The 17,429-nt window shown below is 35.8% G+C and overlaps 1 protein-coding gene across 1 annotated transcript in view; it reads right to left on the bottom strand.

Moving 5' to 3' along the window:
* Positions 1-17,429, bottom strand: part of LOC131052121 (uncharacterized) — a 65,298-nt gene that overhangs the window by 22,256 nt on the left and 25,613 nt on the right. The window contains exons 6-7 of the mRNA XM_057986720.2: positions 11,127-11,249; positions 10,913-10,957 (exon numbers count right to left, since the gene is read on the bottom strand). Of these exons, the coding sequence (XP_057842703.2) occupies positions 10,913-10,957; positions 11,127-11,249 (168 nt within the window). The remainder of the gene's footprint in view (positions 1-10,912; positions 10,958-11,126; positions 11,250-17,429) is intronic.

Here is a 17,429-nt window from a genome sequence, read left to right as displayed (position 1 = left end):
ATGGCAAACTGGCAAACTGCAGATGGACAATATTGCAAATTACAGTTATATCAGAGTAGCACAGCAAATTCTCGGTGCAGTATTTATAAGACTGATATGGTATCCTGGTATTTTGGTTGGATATACAGGTAGATTGCTCGAGGACAAGCAATCTCGGGATGGGAGGACTTATAATGTCCCATTTTGGACAAGTTTGGGAAAATTAAAAATTATTAATTCCCTAGACTTAAAAGTATTTATAGGGGATTAAATTATTTAACACTATGCTTAAAAGTATAAAATAATATCAAATAATTACTTCACGTTAGAAATTAATTAAAGTCACCAAATAATAACTGTTGTATGGGGAAGGAACTGAATAATACTATTATAAATGGAGTCATCAAGAATTGACGTGGTATGGAATAATATATATTTTCTTACATTAAAGTCTCTGAGAAGACTCTCAGATTTGAAGGTTCGAGATGGAAACCTGAAGGCACTATCTTCAGCAGTGAAACTATCTGCCCTAGGTAGACTTGGAAGAATCACTCAGGTTCTTCAGTTGGGCTTACAATGGAGTTTTGAAGTTTGCAGAATTAAGGAGTTGCATAGGTATTTTATCACCTTTCAGAGGAAGAATGGTTTTCAGGCAATATCCACATTAATTATTCTTGCTAGAAAATATTATTAAGCTTGAGTGTATAGAATATTATCTTATTTGCATTTCTGGAGATATTGGTGCCACTTCAATATCTGTGTAAGATTCCTCTTGGCATAAGGTCTTTTTCTGTGTTATCTCCTTGTATCTTTCAGTTGGAATGATTGATTAATGGAAGGAACCAATTATATTTGACTTTGTCATGGGAAGGAAACATCATGGAAAATTAAGAAAGCTTGGGAGGTGCTTAATATATACATACTTTATTGTTGGTTGTCATGTCCCCGCCGTGACACTAGACCAAAACAGTAAGCAAATACTAACTGTAATATGAAATTGTCTTACGCAAGTAAGACGTCACAATATCATTGATCATAGAGCATGCTACAATCGCCTATCCTCAGCAGTCAGAAATATTGCAGGGCAGATATGATAAGATTTTATATATAGTAAATAATATTTATTTGAAGGAATCGATCCTCTTCCCTTCTAGTAGCAATCTCCTCTAGGACGGAATGGGGGATTAGTTAGAATAAACAATAATGCATTAAGATGAACGATTAAATCATGAAGAGACATACAATTGGTAGCAAAGTAGCACATCAATAAACAATAATGCATTAAGAAGAGTGATTAAATCATGAAGAGACATACGGTTGGTAGCAAAGTAACACATCCCATTCCAACAGCCACCACTTTGAAGGTAGGTTCTAACCCTCCAACCCCAAAGGAGTATAAGAAGACAACACCCATGCATTCAAGGCATCATCGATCAGATCAGACTTGGCATTAATAATAAATTCAGTAAATAGCAGTTCAAACATATATTGTGATTTTTGGTATGAGTTCCCTATACATAGCATAATGGATATTATTTATATCTGCTCATTGCTGATTAATAATTTGTTGTTGTTTGTGACTGATTAATTTAATATATATATATATGCAGAATACATGCATAATATTGGATTCTTTATATATTCTGTTTAGTTATTAAAGTCAGCCATGATAGGGGCAATGAGGGATACAAGGAGGGGAAATAGCGATGAGGTCCTCTCCTAAGTACGCAACCTCATGGTGGTGACCAAATGGTGTCATGCGGACAAGGGGGCACAAGGAGTGTTGCCCTTGGGCTTAGGAGGGAAGGATTCTCGGGACACCCTACTGTAATCATCCTGACTTCCCTATCATGATTGGCCATGAGATTAAGGAATTCAGATCATAAGGGAAGATAAAGGAAGGATGGTGAGGGAAACGGCTACGGGAACCCTCACTAGGTACACCACCTCATGGTGGTGACCCAATGGTCCCATGGGTCCAAGAGGGATTGAATATCCACTCTTGGGCCTAGGATAGAAGAACATTCAGGCACCTAACATACCTTATCTTAGCCTCACTGTGGTTGAGATCCATCATTAAGTTATGTCTATCTTATAATCAAGTTAATGTTCCTAAACCCTAGGAACGAGATCTATGTTTTGCTTACTATTTCTAACAAAGATTTGTTTAATTATGTTTTCAATGATTATCTAACATTTTTGCAGGACCTCAATTTGGGTGATCTAAGATGAAATGTAACCCTATTCCATCTCCTACTTCCTTGGAAGTTTATGCTAGGGCAAAACTAGGGCATTTGTGAAAAAGGACATTACATTGGCGGTGCCTTATGAGTAGAAATCAATTAAAATGCTTCAAGAAATGATTATTTACTGACCCTTGTTTGACTATTGTTTGAATCAAATATTTCCTTTGAGCCTTGGAGCCAGAAATAAGAGGAAGATGGAATAAATTAATCTGAAATCTTTTCAAATGCCTTTTCTGTAAATCAAAAAGCCAACTAGTGTGTATGCGAATTCATGGAATAAACTGGCCAGATATAGTTCATGAGATATCGCATCTATTCATTTTGAAGTATGAAAATGTTTGGTTTTGATACGGAAAGTGTAATAGAGAGAAGATTGATATCGGGTTATAGTCTTGTTTGGGGTGAGGATTGCTCTTGAAGATTGGACAGAACTCTCTGTGAATATGAACATGTGAATTGACTATTGATTGTCATATGTTGAGCCTATGGCTATCAGCAATATTATCATCAGATTCTTCGTATTTGCTGAGTGCGACTACATTGCATATTGAGAAGAACAAGTTAAGTTGAGATTAATTTCAGTATGTGGAAGACTCGGCAAGGTTGAATTAGCCTTTATGCTACTCATCTGGCTGTGCAAAACTTATTTTCCATCACTTTTGGCTTTATACATGTGGCTTTTGCATCATACCATGGTCTTCAAAGGAGATGTTCATTAATGTGATTTGACCACTCCCATACATCAAAATACAAACTGCTGCAGCATATATTGAAATAGACTCCAATCTTCTATACATACCCTGCGAATCACTTTCAGACAGCACTGAACTTCTGGCCACTGGCTGTGATAATCTTTTATACTATTCCTGGAAATGCTTAATAAATCTAAAATTTGAAACAGACTTGTAATCTGCAGTCTGCATGTTCTGTGTGTTCTTTCAGCACCTAGCAAATTGATATCTTCTCACTGAGACACCACGCACAGAAATATAGAGCTCACACATAACCTGAGTCAGCATAATATGTATCGTAGCAAGGAAGAATACTTGCCCATGTCAATAAAATGAAAGCTTGCACCCAGAATGGTATGTGTAGCTTTTGAGTCACCATGATCTTCAAAGGAGATGTTCATTGGTGCGATTCAACCATTCTGGGCGCAAGCTTCCATTTTATTGACGTGGGCATCTACTCAGGTTATGTGTGAGCTCTATATTTCTGTGCGTGGAGTTTCATTGAGAAGACATCAATTTGCTAGGTGCTAAAAGAACACACAGAACATGCAGACTGCATATTACAACTCTTTCAAATTTTAGATTTATTAAGCATTTCCAGGAACAGTATAAAAGATTATCACAGCCAGTGGCCAGAAGTTCAGTGCTGTCTGAAAGTGATTCACAGGGGATGTAAGTACTATTGCCAGCACCTACCTTTGGTGATTGCCGGTACTATAGAAGATTGGAGTCTATTTCAATATATGCTGCAGCTGTTTGCATTTTGATGCATGGGAGTTCTCCATCTATGTTGAGGTCAGAAGAAATATATACATCCTTTATATGCTTTCTGAATGTTAAAATGCAATGTCAATGTTTTGATTTCATCTTAGAAATTAGCATGGTTTCAATTCTTGTTATTTCACATTTGAATGGAAGTAATTGAATGTCCTTATGTCACTTTGAAAACATTACCACTTTTATAAAAACTATGACTATGCCAATCCATAAACGATACTTTTTTCCTATTCAAGACAACTGTTTGACAAAATTACCCTGAAGTGGAAAGGTGAAAATTTTGGCAGACACTAGTGGGGTTATTACATGTAGCTAGCTCATATCATTTCCCATTTTAACTGAAGTTTCAGGGGATGCCCCTCCCCCTTGATACCCATTAAAATTGATTTGATCTGACTTCATGGTCGTTGGTTGCTCCGAGAAGTTAAGCAACAGTGAAACTCATGCCCCTCTCTTACAGTTCTCTTATGTATAAATTCCATTTGAAGCTTTATGTGAAGCATTGGATTTTGGAATGGAATAACGAAACTTTTGGTTGCATCTTTGTCAAGAATGCTAAAATCCTTTGGACCTCGAAATGGTATGTAATGAGATTTAATATTCAAGTCATACTAATGCTCTATTGGAAATGGAAAAAGACCTTTTGTGAAGACTAAAATCGATTCTAAAGAAAGAGATCTTCTAGAAGTATAAGTCAAGCAATAAACGTGTTTATTAGGGGGGAAAAGTATTTCAAATATCTTCGCTCCATTATCTTGGTGATAACCAAGTGAATGGAATCGCTTCTATCTCTTCAAAGGATGGTTCTCTATTAACTACTCCTTTGGAAATAGATGCAAAATCTATTTATTTCTTCTAGAAAAATGCTTTTAACAAGCGAATCAAAGTTGAGATATTTGTTATTGAACTGAACCCCTGATTTACTCTTTAACGAAGATATACTGCTCTTTTGGCTCCTCTCTTCAAGGAAGAAGCTCAAAACATGGTCTTTGCATTTAAGGGGAATCAAACTCCTAACCCTAATGTCTTACCAGACATTTTCTCCAAGTTCGTTTAGACATTGTTGGAAAAGATTTAGTTTAAGTGATCAGTGATTTGATGGCATTAGGTAAGGTGTTAAAGCAAGTGTACATTTCTATCCATGATTCCACAAAAAACAATGTCCTCTTCCTTTTCAAAGAAGATTAATTTCAAAGATAGTGTTCAAAGGTTGAAACTTCTTTATCCTTCTCCATCACCAAATAGATATATCCAACCACTTCATTACAAATAAAGCGGATACAAACCATTTCACAAAATTTCTTGTCTACATTGGTAGACTTACATTGGTGGTTCCTCAATTTCTTTGAAGCAAGGTTCCTTTATTCATTGGTGTCAATTTATGGATGGAATAATTATAACCCACAAGTTTCTACCTCTCCTTAACTCTTTCAAACATAAATTTATGGGGGCAAAATTGGATATTGCAAAACCCTATGATAGTGTTTGTTGTTCCTTCTTGGTTATTGTTTTAAAGACTTCTGAGCTCCTGAAAAGTGCATATCATGGTTTATGCGTACAATTTCAAGGGTCTAGTTTTCAGTTCTTTTCTATGGTACTTAGGTTAGATTCTTTCATCATTTGAGAGGCATCACATAGGGGGATCCTCTCTCTCAATATCTATTTAATGACTAAATCCTTTTGGATATTTATCTCTTCTAAAAGGTTAGATAATAGTCTTTCATGATTTAATTTAGCACCCCTTTTGTAATGTCCCCTACCGGAAGGCTACCTGTTTCCCAATAATCATAAAACATTATTATGTCTTAAATTAAGTTATTGAGATTAGAAAACATCTAATTCCTCATAATACAATAGATACTAATTATTTTAAGGGTTTGCCCTCACTTCCTCCCTAACACTGACAAAGGATGATGGAATTATTGTGCTAGGGCGCTTGGAAACTATCTACAAGTAGGCTCCCTCAAGGTTTCAGGAACACATGCCCATCTCGAGACTTCTCCCTCAAGGCTTCAGAAATATATGTCCTTACCCCATCTTGGAACATACCCGTCTTGTGACAGAATTACTCTGCCTCTCCCTACACAAACCCCCTATCACTACGTAGGCATTAGCAGAAGACTAAGGACTAGATAATTAATTTCTTTATGTATTATAGATGTTAATGCATGCAGTTGAAATTAAGTAAAAAATCTGAATATGCAAATGGTTGACAAGAATCCTAATGTGTTATAAATATAATTATAATATTATAGCTAATTATTTCTTATTATAAATATTTCAGACCATAAATTTGCATATTTCCCTTAATGCATATTTGAAATAAATCATACCGATATATTATTTTGCTGCCACTGGATTATAATGCCCAATCCTCTTCTTTCAGTTTTATTCCTTGATCTCATTCAATGCGTATCAACCCTTAATCTCTACACCTTCAATGATGACAAATAAGAGTCTCCAAAACTGTTTCATGCCGCTAGAGATGATTGTCCTTCCCATGGATGCCCCCCTTGCCTTGACATGAAGGAGGGTCTCTTATATCCTTTGTATGTTGCTGTTGGGTCGTGACTCTTCACCATGAGATGCAATGCTTTGAATCGCCACCTTTCCCCAATTGTAAGGATTAATCAAGGCCCCTTTAATATATTCAATTTTAATTAACTGTTTTATCTTGGCGGTGAGGCTTCAGCAATGATGATGAATAATTCACATGATAATAGGCGATAGAGAGCTCTCATGAAATCGTGAAGTCTTAACTCCGTAAGACTATTTCACCTTCAAACTTTAATTGGGTGATGCATCTGCTCGAGCATGACATCGTTTCTGTAATTACAATCGCTGGCTTTAAGTGGGATTGAGAAGGTCCTATGGCAAGGACATGACACCTTTTACAACCCATCACCCATCTCCAATCCGTAGATAATACAATTCTCTTTGGTAAAGCCCTCATCAAGGAGGGCTCAAGCACTTAATTATATCCTAGATACCTATGGTGAAGCTTCTAGACAACTTAACAATTAGGCAAAGTTGAAAATCTTCTTTGGTGTTGCCCCTCACTCCCAAATCAAGATTTGTGCTTATTTCACAATATGCTGCAATCTTTCCAAGTAAGTATTTGGGTATCTTGTTTGTTAGTAAGTGTAGGCTTCAATTTTGGAAGGAAAATATCGATCATATTCAAGATAAGATGGCTTCTTAGAGTGGCAAATGGTTGAGTTTTGCTGGTTGAATATTGAAGATCAAGGTTGTTCTTTAGGCCATTCCTATCATTTTGCTTTCAGTTATGCCTATCTCTAAATCCTCTTAAAAGGTTATTTCTAAAATTTGTGGTGACTTTCATTGGCAAGAAATTAGTGAGGAAAAGAAGTTCCATTTGATTATACAGGAGAAAGTTTATCTTCTAAACCCTCAATGGGATGTGCACATTAAAGATTAGGCATGAAGAATATAGCACTTGGTGCAAAGTTGAATTGGTGCTTCCTTGAAGATCCTACTCAATTATCAAGTTCTATTTGACATTTAAATATTTAAATAACCTTTCACCTTTGGGTTTCTTTGTTGAGGATGACCCTCCAAAAGGTTTGGAATCCAAGACATTTGATAGTAGGTAAGGCTCACTTGGGATGTGGATGACAAGATATGGATTTTTGGCTCGATTCCTAACTTGGCATCTCATCCCTCAACAATTATCCATAACTAGCCAAAGCATGAGAAGTTTTGGTTTATTCTTGGGGCTCTAACCTAAAATATTACTAGCTAGAGTTGGAAGCAGAAGGTTGGTATCCAAGAACTTAGAAAGACTTCTCATCTTTGAATTTACCGCACAAGAAAAAATTCTACATCTCTTCTCTGCTCTCAGGTATGTGTGTTGCAATCCTTAGGCATCTTGATGAACTGCAATGGACTAGTGGCCCCTCTAGCTCTTATAAGGTTGGGATTGGATATCTCTGAAACTGCAATTTTTTGCCTCTCCAAGATTGGCCCTTATAATTGATATTGGAATTAGATATTGGCTTGTGACAATATCATTAAAAGAGATTTCCATGGCCTTCAATTTGTGTACTTTGAATGTTGATTCAAAGTCAATAAATCATCTACTTTTGCACTATCCTTTTACTTCTATTTGGAGGAATATAGTCCAAAAATTAGAAATGAGTTGGGTTTTCCCAACTACCCTCCATCAACATGTCTGCAATTGGTCCATTGGCAGAAACATGTTCTCCCCAGTTTGGAAAAATGCTTCGGTTTGCACCCTTAGGGGCATTCAGCTTGAACATAATAGACATATCTTCCACAATGTGATGCTTCTCCTTAGATTCAGGTTTTGGCTAAGATTGAAAGTTGCATACTTAATTATGTTACTCTTTCCTTAAACAATTAGGCTACTTCTTTTTCAATAAAGGAGAAAAAGATTTTGCAACAATGGAATTTCCAAGTTTGGCCCCTCATTAATGGAGTACAAGACAAAGGACGTGCCAGAAAATATAGAATTTGGAGGTCACCCCAATGGGGCTATTTGAAGCTTAATTTTGTTGGCACCTCTAACAATAACCCTAGGTTGGCTAATGGAGGCATTTTAATTAGAAATTCATTAGGTGGTCTATTTTAAATAGGATCCTTTCACTTTGGGTATAAATCTAACAAAGAAGTTGAATGGCTCACAATTGTGGCCATGTTGAAAATGGCTAGAGAAAAATATTTCAGTCAAATTATAGTTGAAGAAAATTCACAAATTGTCATTTCTAGTCTTATAAATCACAATGACTGAACTAGAAGCTTCAAAGATTGCTTGAAGAAGCTTTAATGACTTCCCTAGCATTTCCTATGTTCATTGATTCCATGAAGAAAATAAGGCAGCTAACATGCTAGCACATGTTGGCATTAATCAAGACCCCTGCTCAAACCTCTTTAGCAATGATATAGCTTCATGGCCAATACTTGGCAAAATTCTTTTCGATGACATGCCTCTTTCAAATTCATTTCATGTAGTGGCTTTTCCTTAATGTTGGCAATGCCCATTTCAATTTGATTCATTTTGATGTGATAGTATCTGTCATCCTCGGATTTGGCAATATAGGAGGCATGTGTTTTAATAAAGTCCTTTTAATTTGCCCTTGGTCCAACATACTCACACACCTTGCTCCTCTTTGTCATGGCAAAAGTAGATTCCTTTGTGTTGTGTTTGGTTGACATTTATGCAAGTTTCTTGATGCGAATGTTTTGGCTTCAGTCAATTGTCACAAATGTTATCCTCATATTCATCCTAATGGCTCTAAGACACTATTTAGTTGTTGCAAGAGACCATCCTCTTAAAAGCAAAGTCAACTCTATTCAAGGACTTCCATTATAGTAAATTGAAACAACATATTATTCTCTTTTGAGGTATTATGGGTTGGATAGCTATGCTAATGCTACACTATGGATATATGGATTAGTGGTGCCATTAGGTTCCCAACTTTCTAGAGGATGGGTTATTTTGGGGGGACAAAAACATACAAAGGGAGTATGCACTAAGGGCAGTTCTTTTCAAGGTATGTCGGTTCCTCTTAAGGAGCAAAATTCTAGTGCTTTGCAGAATGATATCCATGCTTTGAAGAAGGATTTCCATCAATTGTCTTCCTTTTGCAATGCCCTAAGGATGGCGGTCAAAACATCGTTAAAAGTGTCAAAAAACAATAATCTATTGGTTAATCTATTGGTTACAAATACCTTTTACACTCCCCTCAACAGTTGCAATGCATTATTTCATAGTCGGAAAAGGTAGGAGATAATTCAGTGGGTATGCTTCAAGTTCTTGGCTAACACTGGTTCTATTGGCAGCTAAGCACCTAAACAAGTTAGCATCACCGCTGAAGGCTTGAATGTACTATCAGGAGTGTTGGAGTCTTCTCATGATGATGTCAAGGTAAGTGCTTGGGGGGTGACTTGTCTGTGGTAAAATGGCCTGGTTCAAGGTAGCTCATTCCCTGAAATGGGTTTGGTGATGGGTATTTTGGTTCCCTTATTTTCCCTCCCTGCCTTTTGGATTTTGTAAGGTTCTAGTTTTGTTTCTGTTGTTCAGTTGAATCTTGCTGGTGCAGGCTTTTGCAATGCTCTTTTATTGGTCTTAGTTAGACCATTTTTGTTACCTTGTGCATCCTTGATGTACTTTTGTTTAGCCATTTTTTGATATAATCCAAGGTGAAGGCCCCTATAGATCCCTTTCTAATAGTATCAAAAAAATATATTGTTTAATGATGGATTAAGTCTTTATATAAATTATATATAATAAATCAATTGAATTCCTCTAATTTGCAGATAACAGGCAGGCATTGGTATCAAACTTGAAGTGAATGACTCTTACATCTAGTTAAAATTCAAGGTTTAAAAAATAAATCAACTATTGTTGGAAAGAATTTTTTTGACTTTTTTAAAATCAAGACAGAATGAAGAGGATAGTGTAAAGATTACAGAGGCATTGTTGCATAATACATGGCATGGGGCTGAAAGTGAGAGGCTACACAATACAAGAAATGGAATATAATTATTCTTTTTGTATATTTTCTTATACACTTTCACTTCACCTGCTTCTGAGGAAATAGTAATGAGGATTCAGAAACTTGAAAACATTTATGAAAAGAATATCAAAATTAGAGAATAATTTTATTTTTTTAAATTAAACGAACTTTGGTTTTGAATAGCGTGGTGAACCTACCCTGCACTGCAGGGTTGTCCCAGGGATGGCCCCAATCATAGATGGTGCCCAAAGGGATGGCAGGGGGCATTTCATCCTCATCCTGCAGTCCCAGATTGCTCCCACTTTGGGTTTACTGGCTTTTACCCCAGGGAACATGTAATTATTCACCAAAAGCCAATATCAAATCAAAAAACAAAAATATTTTGAGTACAAGAAAAAACTTTATCCAGACATACAGAATCCCAAATCAAACCTAAAAATAGTACTAGTTGATCTATTTTGGCAAGCAAGAATCTTATTAACAGATGGCATATTATAATTTCAATCAAAAGCAATGTGCAGCAAATAATTGGAGGACAGAGTTAATTTAGATTCTTAGAAACATCCATTAAAAAAAAATACAATACTATAAATAAATTTACAAAATTAATTTAAGCGGTCATCAACTTAGATCAAACACTGCTTTGGCCAAAGCTTCCTCAAAGAAACAGAGATTGTACCTGGCCTTTCTCAGGATCTTGCATTGTTGATTGCAACTGTTTTGCCTGAATCAATAGATGTAGAAGCTTCGTTAATTTAATGACTGTCAGGCAATGGTAGTCCATCATATAAAAATCAAAATATGTTTAGCATATGTTTTTATTTGGTAAAAATTCCAATTGCAGATGAAGAAATTCAGTGGGTAACCATGAGAAGTGCTCTCTAGTTGCAAACCTTTTCAAGAAGCTGAACTTTAGACTCCTTTCGCTTTTTTTTCCTTTCTTTACTGTTCTCATTCCCAACACTAATTTTCACACGTCCAAATTCGAAGTTGGTTGAATGGTCTTCCACTGGATCCTGAATATCAGATTTGAACAAAATACATATCAAGACTCACTATTTTAAACAAAACAAGAAATGTAAAAAGAATCAATAATCATAGACAAAGTTGGTGATAAACAAAACTGAATGAATGTCAAACCAAACTAGTTTAAGGTGGAAAGTGCATCTATATAAACTACAACTGCTTAAATAATAACAAGACTTATTACTACCAAAAAGCTGGTGAATAAAGACTCATTACAAAAATTTACAACACATCAAGACTCTAGGAGTATAAAAATAACAGAAGTTGACCTAGATTGATATCAAGACCTATTAAGAAAAAGAATAAGGCAAATAACACAGACCACTTTAAATAATTTATAAACAAAATTAGAGAGCATTTAATTACTAATAATGGGAAACTTAGTTGAAAATAAATGTTGTGGACTTTAACCATACATGCTAAATGAAACTCTGCACTGACGGTCCTAAGGACCTAAAGATTTTACTTCATTTCATTGTTGAGACAATTTAAAAGGACTTTTTGTTTCTGCATTTTTTCGTTCCCAAAAATGACATAAAAGATTGTACTTTTATTTCATTGAACTTAAGCAATGGAAATATGCATTTCAATAAGAAGCATGCACTCCCCAATAAGGGAAAGCATTTCTGTGTAAGTGTAACATATTTTGAAAAAGTGAATGTATTGTCATTATCCTAAACCGAAGGTCATTTTACCCTACTACTAATCTTCTTATAACTGGTTGTACACTGCGTCTAAGTGACCTTCTTTGGTCATTTATGGAAATCAGTATAATGATTCCTTCTTTTCATCTCTCACACCTGTTTCAACAAATGACGATATCCAGTGTACCAAAGTGTTGGAATTTATATTACATAATATAGTGCATAGGTGAAACAAATAATTAATAGTTAGTTTAATAGTTAGCAATAAATAGCGTTAGCCATGGGAAATTTCCATATGGAGATTGCATAAGGTAGTTTTAATGAGAAAACAACGCTCTATAAGCCAATGTAATGTAATGTAAAAATCTATGAATAAATCCCCAACAAAAAAGAATATCATACACTATTTTACATGTAACAATGGTGTAATTATCTATGTTTGCTCTATCGATTTCAATACAATATCAGAGCAATATCAATATTCCACAATGTAATTAATTGTAGACTACAGGTAGTGTGATTTCACAGAAGAAGTAGCATCAAGAAATGATGTCGCATGCATACCCACCCGAAGAATGAACACACTGCCACATAGCATGATAAAGAGATAAGTGTTTGCATTCAAATTTGCAGAATGGAGGTTTTTGGCCAGTCTGGAAATAAAGATACGTTTGCACTACAGCCCAAAGCATGGAGAGATTTGCTGCAAAAGTTGTGCTCCATGCAGTATTGCTGTTCTGTTTCTTAATGTTCTAGGCAGAAATAAACTAGTATTATTGTATGTGAAACTACAGAGGACTCATCCAAATCAGAGTTAGACACAGCAGTGGTGGAAACCTTTATATGAATGAAGGTGCGACTGGTTGAAAGGAGAAATCTAAACCAAGTGGCATTGAATGCTTGGAGTGCAGAGAAAAGCATATAGGCCATCTGCAGTTCTAAATGGTGCAAGAGTTTTCTGCTGTTTGGCTGTGGAATTACTGTTCATGTGCTTCCATGGCCTGCTCAGAGAAGGCAGAAGTTGGAGAAAACAATTACAATATGGCAGTTATACATATGATATAATGTATGTGCTTTGTCAAACAAATAATTACTGCAAGTATATTGTTTTATTATGTTCTCTTTACTTGTCCATGCCTCATGATGTTGACCCTCTAACAATCCACCTACAATACATCATAAAGAAGCATCAACAAACTGAAGAAGTTTGAATGCAATTTGATAGATTAAAGGTGGACATTTAATAGAGGGAGGATCAATATTTCAATATGGTGCATTGTTAAGTCATTCTCTAATTATTCTCTAATATATTGGATAGAGAAGTCAAAAATCCGAGTCTCATAGGAAGCATTGGTTACTTTTGTATTTATCAACATCTTACAACATTTTACAAAATCTTACAATATAATATAATTAAATTTTACCATTTATACTTCAACGTATTATATTTTAATCTGATATAATAATTTATATTAATATAGTAATATGTCTTTATGAATTTAGTTTCTATTTTTAGACTATATTTTATCGTTTCAAAATTCAAAGTTAAACTAAGTTTATTCTGAAAAATAATTGAATGAATGATTCAATAATCAGAAAATTACATTGAACGATATACACATGTTTATAAAGAGGTTACAAGACGATGTTCTATAATTAGAACATAACGTTAGAGTAAAAGACTATAGAGCTAAACGCTAAATTAAGCGTAGAAGCTAAATTAAGCTTAAAAGCTAATTACATAAAAAATGTAAATGACCATTAACCAAGGAACTAAAAATAGGTGACTAACATAGAATTAAATATTCTAATATATTCTATATTTATTATTTTTAGGTATAATAAAATAAAATAATAAACATCTCCCAATGTTAAACTTTACTCTTGTTCTTGTTTTCAAAGTTCTAAACTTATATATCATGACATTTTTTGGAAATCATTAAATTATATTTTAGAAAATTGGCATCTCTAAGTACCCCCGTCTCCTATTTTTTAAAATTCGTCGTACCAGTACCGGTACTAGTCTCCAAGTACCCCCATCTCCTAGTAAACTTGTATAATATATTAAAATTATTAAAATTAAAATGTATTATGATCCCAAACCATGGATAAAACACATCCATGGCATATTTGCTAGCTCATTCTTTATGTTTTATTTGATTTCATGGTGTAATCCACTTTGCGACTCATATTTAAATGATTGTTTTTGGATGCCAAATTAAACAAGTACCCCGTCGATAGGAAAATGGCACATAACTAAAAAGTAAAATATTAACTGGCGGCTAGGAAAATGCGGATGGGAGATATAATTGTAGGCAGCTTCTTGTTCATGTCCTATTCTAGTGATCGCCCGAGAGTAGAGCAGAGTAGAGCAAGGCAGAGCAGATGATAGCAGACCACGCGAAACAATGGTATTGCCCTCTCAATAAATAGACGAGGGGATTAGGGTTTGTCTAGTGTCCATCTCATCCCTGGTTTTTTGTGCATGTTTTAGCAATTTTTTTGAAACGTTTCCATCAAGAGACACCCCAGTTGTGGCGGTAGACGGCGCGAAACTTCATATTGAGTGTCCAGACATTTCTTGACAATTCCAAAAACGTTTCCACATTTCGGTACCTGTTGTGACGTATTCACACATCGCCCCATTGCAAATGGGGACCCCTACTTTTTGCTTTCTAGGGTTAGTTTTCTTTGCTTGGTTTTTTGGTCTTGGCTATTAGCCTTTGCATTGGAGGATTGCCAAGGGGTTCATTAGGATAGCAGGCTCTGCTTGAGTTGAGGTAGGTCAGTAGGTGGTCCAAGTCAGGGTTTCTTTGAAAGCCTTCTCTAGGTCAGGATTTGCTCTTGTTGATAGGTTATGTCTTGTTTGAGTTTGAGGAAGTCAATGAAGGTTTATGAGTGAGTATCATCAAGGATTTTCCCTTTGAGGTATTGAGATTGGTCCAGTTGATGAATGATGAAGTTCTAGGCATTGATTGATGTGAAACTGACCTATTTATCCTTGAAAAATGCCTAACAACCAAGTCTACACTTGAAAATTTGGAGAAAGGTCAAGAATTTGAGCATTTTTGCAAATTTCGCTCCTGACCCTTCCAAAGGGTCCAGAGCGAAATCTTCCTTGACTCCCTTCTGACTCCTATTCTAGACAAAACTTTCATTTTAAGGCATGGATTGGGGGGAAATAAGCTTGAGTTCACCTTTGGAGATGCATTGGATAAGCTCGGACATGAAAATTTGATAAAAAGGTCAAGATTTAAGCCTAAAAGACAAATTTCGCTACTGACCCTTCCAAAGGGTCTAGAGCGAAATTCCTAGATAGGTCCTGACCTTCCAAGGGTACCTAGGCGAAATGGTTAAAATGCACTTTTCATCCAACTTTTGAACTAGGAACTCCTTTAAGGTGGTTTGTTACCATGTCTTGAGGTAAGAGCAATGTGATTGAGGGAGAAGTTCGAATGTTTGAGTGATATCTAAGGCAAATTCCTCAATTTCGCTCCTGACCCTTCCAAAGGGTCCAGAGCGAATTTCCTAATATCTCCCTTCCTGGTCCTAATTTGCAAAAGAAACCTTGTCCTTATGGCGGTATGAAGAGAGCATTGATGTTTGCAACAATGGGAAGTGATGAAAAGTGAGGAATTTGGACATGATTGCAAATTTCGCTCCTGACCCTTCCAAAGGGTCCAGAGTGAAATCCTCCTAATAGCTTATTTCTTCACTAGGAACATTGAATGATGGTTATGCATGGTAGGGAAAAGGATCAAAGATCAAGTCTAAAGCAAAGATGAGTGAAAAAAGGATGAGAATTGAGCCTAATTGAGCAATTTCGCTCCTGACCCTTCCAAAGGGTCCAGAGCGAATTTCTTCATGAAGCATTATACCTTGCTCCAACCTACAAAACTAACTCATTCCCAAGCATTTCTTCAAGGCAAAAGACTTGTTTTTGATGATTAAAGGGTGAGAGATGAAGTTTTGTGAAGGAAAATCAAGCAAAATGCAAATTTCACTCCTGACCTTTCCAAAGGGTCCAGAGCGAAATTCCTAGCAAGACTCTTTATTTTGCCTAAGGACCTTGTTTTAAGCTAAATAGATGGCAAATTGACTTGATTATGGTAAGAGGAGATTTGATAAGTCAAGTTCAAGGCAAAGAAAGGAGAAAAGAAGTGTGAAATGAGCCTAAGGAAGAATTTCACTCCTAACCCTTCCAAAGGGTCCAGAGTGAAAAATTTTCAAGCCCCTGACCCTTCCAAAGGGTCCAGAGCGAAATTCCTAAAACCTCCTTTTGCTCCCAATTTTGCATCAAGCCTGGTGTCGATTGAGGTGGATTAAACTTAGAGGCATCCTTAGGCATGCATTTGAGTAAGTTATGGTCACAAAATGTGAAGAATTTGTCCTAAAATGCAAATTTCGCTCCTGACCCTTCCAAAGGGTCCTGAGCGAAATTTCCTAAAAACCTCTTTTTGCTCTTTGATGAGACCAAGATCTTGATTTCTAAGGCATGGTTGGGAAAGAATTGATATGTACTTGCCTTTGAAAGGTGATTTAAGGCAATGAAGTGATAGAATTGAAGCTAAATCACAAATTTCGCTCCTGACCCTTCCAAAGGGTCCAAAGCGAAATTCCTTATAGGTCCTATCCTTGGCCAAGGTCCAAAGCGAAATTTCTTAAAACACTATTTTGCTCCTTGTTTGAAGCCTAGATTTTGTCCCTATGGCGTAGGATTGATGTATTCTTGCCTTAAGAAGAGATCTGAGGCAAATAAATGATGAAAATTGAGCTAAAATGCAAATTTTGCTTCTGACCCTTCCAAAGGGTCCAGAGCGAAATTCCTAGGAGATCTAAAGTTTTGACTAGGTCCTTGAGCAAAACCCATTCCTAAACAATTTTGGAGGCGAATGATTTGATCTTAGTAAGGTAAGGTTGAAAATGAGGTCTAATTGAGCAACTTTGTCCAATTTTGCTCCTGATCATTCCAAAGGGTCCAAAGCGAATTTCACTATAGGGTCTGTCCCTGGAGAGGATCTTGAGCGAATTTCATTCTAATGCCTTCTTGTTGATGATTTAAGGTGATAAATATCATGTTAGAACAAATATATCATGTATACTTAATCATCCTTTGTTTGATTTGGAGATTAATAATGTAATGGTACTTTTCCCCTATGATTAATTAAGTATTTGCAGCGGATTAAATAAATCAAATATTAAATTAAACTTAATGTAATTAACCTTTTACTTAAGATAAATAATTTAAAAGAAAGGTATATACATCAATAATCAATAATAAAACATTGAGATAATAATTTGCAGCAATGAAATATTAGGGCAATGACAATATGAAATTGATTAATACATATCTGTAAATCACATCACGGAGAGGCTGCTTTCCTGCACGCAGAGGATTAGTTATAGGTATAGGGTTTCCAAGCAAGGGAGCACTCCAAGAGGACACAGTTCTTACACAAAACCCCACATGCCTTCACGGCATGAAATAAACACGGTTCTTACACAGAACCCCACATGCCTTCACGA

This window comes from Cryptomeria japonica, chromosome 4, assembly GCF_030272615.1.
Source record: "Cryptomeria japonica chromosome 4, Sugi_1.0, whole genome shotgun sequence".
NCBI classification, from domain to species: Eukaryota; Viridiplantae; Streptophyta; class Pinopsida; order Cupressales; family Cupressaceae; genus Cryptomeria; species Cryptomeria japonica.
Note: the sequence above shows the minus strand (reverse complement) of the source record. Positions and strands in the feature narration are given on the sequence as shown.